This window comes from Penaeus vannamei, chromosome 8 (assembly GCF_042767895.1).
Source record: "Penaeus vannamei isolate JL-2024 chromosome 8, ASM4276789v1, whole genome shotgun sequence".
NCBI lineage: Eukaryota > Metazoa > Arthropoda > Malacostraca > Decapoda > Penaeidae > Penaeus > Penaeus vannamei.
This window is the reverse complement of record NC_091556.1, coordinates 4,492,220-4,497,219: the sequence shown is the minus strand read 5'-3', so window position 1 is coordinate 4,497,219 and position 5,000 is coordinate 4,492,220. Positions and strand designations below refer to the sequence as shown.

Genomic DNA, 5,000 nt, shown 5'->3' with positions numbered 1-5,000 from the left:
ATTTCAGTAAGACAACATACCACAAATCAAACTCAATTCTTTTTGGGCAACCATGGGGAGGAGGGGCTTACCTCCACCCGTGACTTTGAGGCAGCTTCGTGTAGAGGCGTGAACTGCCACAGGTCCATGGCATTCACATTGGCCCCATGCTTGATGAGAAGTTCCGTCACCTCAAAGTGGCCATAGGAACAGGCATTGTGGAGAGGAACTAGGCCACTGTTTGGGAGTGTGGGAAATGATATTTACATTAGTCATGGTAAAGAATGAAGTAAGGTTTCTCAAAATTTGACAACTGAGTGTTACTGAGGGTAACAAAAGCAGAAATGCTAGTAAAAAAAAAGTTGGAAAGTATACATAAAGTAAATAAGACATAGCACTAAGCATTAACCGTTGACTGCCAGTGAAGAAAAAGGATTATCTGCACTCTCTTCCAAAGGCAAAGAGACTAAAACATTTACACTGAAGACAACATTTAGGTAATTGCCCAGACTGCAATATTTTAGTGGTTATTAAACTATAGGCACTGGTTCTGAATAGCTACCCTGAGGCAACACAAGTCAGTATTCATTAGCCTAGAACTTTAAAGTGAGCTAGTCCAGTTACCGAAAGACATGATGCATAAGAGTGAAATTAGCAGTGACTGGAATTAGCCAAATATCAGCAGATTTCTGAGATGGAAAACATACCTCTGACTTCTTATGTGGTAATGACATGAAAGGGACAGAAGTATGTTATCTTCTGATTTTCTTCTTCTTTTTTTTAAGTCAAAGATATAGTATAGGCATATAAAACTATAGGTTAAGATATTTCCAAAAATGTTGGGAGTTCCTGAGGTTTATGTTCAAACCATCAGAAAAAAAAAAAAAGAAGAGAAAACTGACTTGAAAACAAGACTAGTCTGATGGCCTCCTACAAGACAGAAAGAATAAGAAACAAAACAGAGAGACAGCTAAAAGGCTTTGATGAAACTCCTTACTCTATTTTGTCCGACAGAACCTCACCCTTTGTCCTTGGCGTGGACATCTGCTCCGTGCTGAAGCAGTATTGTTACAATCTCCGTACGATTGTAGCCCGCTGCCAGATGCAAAGGGGTGGACTTACGGCCGTCTGAGGCATGGCAGTTGACGTTAAGGGGAGTCAGAAGGGCCAGCAAACGCTCTTCATTGCCTGCTCTGGCAGCCTCGAGTAGCTCCTCTTTTTTGTACTCCCCTGGAGAGGAATAACACATGTAAGCTTTTATCAAAATATCAACAGGCAGCTTTTCTTTCTTGTATTACCATAAATTACAGCTATACAAGTTCAGAAATTAATTGTATAATATCCCTCTGTATTATATATGGTCCACATTATTCAGAGACTATCACCAAAGTTATATAATATAGACTATAATAAAATCCTTCTTGTACCATCTTGACTAACCTGTGAGCACAGAGCGAGCATAGGTATCTGCCAAATCCAGCGCCGTCTTGCCGTCTGTGTTGCGGATGCTTGGATCCGCTCCGTTTTGAAGAAGAACTGCAAAGCAAAAATTCAGTAACATGTTCACATATTTACCTACATTCTCAACATGAAAGACTACTTCTGTTAAGCCAGTTCATGTAAAATTTGGCATATGTACTATGAAACTTCCCACTCCCCCCCCAAATATTCAATTTCTACTACACTACTGTCCTTACTCTCACATATGAAATGTGTATGCTTTATTATTTTTTTTTTTTTTTCAGACAATAACTACCGAATGTCCCACCTATGCAAACATCAAACTTGGACTTGGAAGCAGCTTCATGGAGGGGCGTGTAGTTCCAGTTGTCGCGTGCGTTGGGGTCAGCCCCGTGCTTGAGGAGCAGTGAGACAACCTCTGCGTGGCCGAAGGAACAAGCGTTGTGCAGGGGAATTAGCCCACCATCGTCACGCGCTCCGACAGCTGCTCCGAGATTCAGCAAATGCTCCACCACATCTCTCCGACCAAAACCTGGAAGAGGAGAGAGAGCCAGGGATATTAGTCTTCTGTTTACTCTTTGGGTCTTTTAAAACTGATGTTACTTGAAGATATGAATCCTGTAATCATTTCTACAATGGATTCCCTAAAAATAAAATCATAATCTATATATAAGCACACGATTTTCCACTATAGAAGTAAATCCACCTGAAAGCTATATGCTTATATTGCATCATTTTTCTCAAATTTCAATAATGATTAATGTAAATAGACAACGGTGACATAGGAAACAGAAAATCAGGGTTTCAGCAATTCACAATCCAGGTTCTAGTTAAGTAAGAGAAACTCTATAATTCTACAAAATTGTCATATACCTATTGATAAAAATACTAAATACTGTGTAAGGAGGTGCATACCAAACCCAAATGTCAATGAGGCAAAAATACCTGCACTAATGCTCTGCTCTCAGGTACATTTCCTACGCCTTTAAAATGTATTTCTAACTTTACTGATGGTAAACACTTTACTTTAAAGAAGGTTTAGTCTGTGTGTGACGAAAAAACTAAAGGCTACCTCATCACAATTAATCAAATATGAATTCTCTACTTCAAAACTCTAAATTCTGCAAAATCGCTTTTAATGCTCTCCTACTAACAAAGACCATTTCATAAATAAATGAATAGCAAGGCCAAGGGTTTGAGCTACAATACTAATATGAAAGCTAGTCCTCTATCCTAAACCTTTGTACACTAAAACAAGGTGGAATACATTTAATGATACTTGTTACTTCTACAGAACACTCTTGACTGATACTTAAAACACCCTGGAGAGGCCAAATCTTTATCTTGACCACTAGGTATATCAAAAGATAAGATTAAACACATATGGTATACAGACATGGAAGGAAGTAGTTCTAGAGATATATTACTGATAAGATATCATAGACTGGATACACAAAAACGAAACAAAATACACTGGATGAAATTGGCAATTTTTGCAGCAGAAAACTAATCTACAGAGATAAAGCTGGTCATAGTATAGTTATGTATAAAACTCTTTATCATGTGATACATCATACTCCAGTCAATAACTATTTTATCAAGAGATATGTCATACTCCTGTCCATAATTACTAAGTCTGCAATATAAGGCAGTTGCTCTAAGTTAATTGCAACCATACGATAAAACTATTCTGTTATTTTTTTTCTTCTGTTTTTTTTTCTATGGAACTTATTCAGAAAGAATTAAGCCTTACAATAAAATTGTAAAGTAATGTACTTCATGCCTATCCATAAAATAAAAATATGATAAAACCAAGCATTAAAGAAGTATTGGCAGACATTGTGATGCAAGTTGCTTACTATATTCTCCCTAAAATGATGATAACAGGCGGACAATTTAAATTTGAAACTCTGTCAACAGAGCCAGCACCATTAATAACAAGTCTTCTTTTGAAACCTGGGTTAATGTTGAAATGACTCATATGCATCTTCCACTGGCCTTGCACCAATCAGTTCTACGTCTGGCAAGAAATCAACAAACCTCCCATTTATAGACCTTCTGGGTATTTCATCTTTGAATAAGAAAGAAATCTAAACCCTCCTTTCCTATGACATAAATGGTGGAAGTTTAAGGCTGTTGTCAGAGTGCAGTGATTACCCAAAACTGTGCCACTATTGTGCTGGACTTTGTAGGCTATGCATCACAGGTCATGGCAAATTTTAAGTAGACAAGTAGAAAATGACCAATTTTTAAAGTTACAAGCCTTCTAAATAATAAGTGAATCTTTCATTTAATCTGATGATTGCACATGCCTATCAAAACTGGATATCATTTCAAAATAGGCCATAAACTAATAGCAACAGACACCATAAAGGCGAGCAAAGGGCCAGCGATAAATCTTCCAATTACTTTTCGCATAGGCCTCTAGTAACAATTTCAAGCAAGATCCATCATTTTATGACTATAATGAAAATATTTTTTCTCTCCTTCTCATATTCCCTAACATACATATACAGCACCAAAAGATGTATCAAGATATACATAATAACTAAAGTTATATTTACAATCTCATAATCAAAATGAATGTGTACTGATCTATACAGTTTGTAGTACACTATAATAATCTTGTTGATCTTATTGTGAAATTATTAAATTGTATAGTCTGGAGGGGGGGTAAGCAACAAGCTATTATGCAACAAAGAAAAAACAATAATAAAGGGAGAACATAAACAACAAGAAGGGATAACTAAAGGAAACACGTCAGACGGGCAAACGAGAGACAAGGTATTCATAACTAAGACCTGCAGTGGAACAACATAATTACTTAGCAACAAGAAAATGAAAAAAGAAAAAAAGAACAAAAAAAAAGAAGAGAAGAGACATACAGAAGATACCAAAGCCGAAAAACATCAATAGAGCTGACGAAGGCAACTGCCCTAACCAGCCAGAGATAGAGAAGAGAAGAGGTAAACAAAGGCCTACACTGCTCCTCAGCCTCAACAGGCGAGTGCCAAGAACGAGACACAAAACATGGTAACCCAAAACAAGAGGCCATCAACCTAGCCCCCCCCTTTACTTACCTCCCATTTTCTCCCTTATTCTCGCCTCTATCCATTATTATTTCACATGACACCAACCCTCGCGCCCTCCCCGACCGGAAAATCGCCATGGCACCTCCGTACGGGCACGGCAAAGCGGGTGAAAGTACGTAAAACAGCCAAGGTCTGCACGGCAAGGCGAGACCGAGGACCTGAAGAACTGACCTGCTGCGAAGTGCAAGGGCGAAGACTTCCTCCCTGCCGTGTCTCTGGCGTTCACATTTTGCGGATTAACGAGCTTCTTCACTCGCACTAGGTCTCCATTCCTGCAGGCCTCGAACAGCTCGCGGAGAGGGTCGTTCCCGGAGATTTCGGTTTGCGAGGCCAAGGCAGACCTCCGGGAAGCCATTGTGCCATTGTCACCCACTGAGCCCCGTGTTCGGATGCGCTACCGAGCTCCCGAAATGGGTGTTTACGTCTGCTAATATCACTGTTATTAGGCCTTAGAATATACTGTATTCG

The 5,000-nt window shown here is 39.0% G+C and overlaps 1 protein-coding gene across 4 annotated transcripts in view; it reads right to left on the bottom strand.

Annotated features, from left to right (window-relative positions):
• The window catches only part of Tnks (tankyrase), a 17,505-nt gene extending 12,578 nt beyond the window's left edge, over positions 1–4,927 (bottom strand). For 2 of the 4 annotated variants that reach the window (XM_027353062.2, XM_027353063.2), the window contains exons 1-5: positions 4,704–4,926; positions 1,748–1,972; positions 1,420–1,515; positions 1,002–1,209; positions 72–216 (exon numbers count right to left, since the gene is read on the bottom strand). In XM_027353062.2, coding sequence (XP_027208863.1) covers positions 72–216; positions 1,002–1,209; positions 1,420–1,515; positions 1,748–1,972; positions 4,704–4,887 — 858 coding nt within the window. In that variant the 5' untranslated portion in view covers positions 4,888–4,926. Of the gene's footprint in view, positions 1–71; positions 217–1,001; positions 1,210–1,419; positions 1,516–1,747; positions 1,973–4,703 lie in introns of all 4 variants that reach the window. The other 2 variants (XM_027353061.2, XM_027353064.2) reach the window with 2 other exon arrangements.
• Positions 4,928–5,000: the final 73 nt, after the last annotated feature.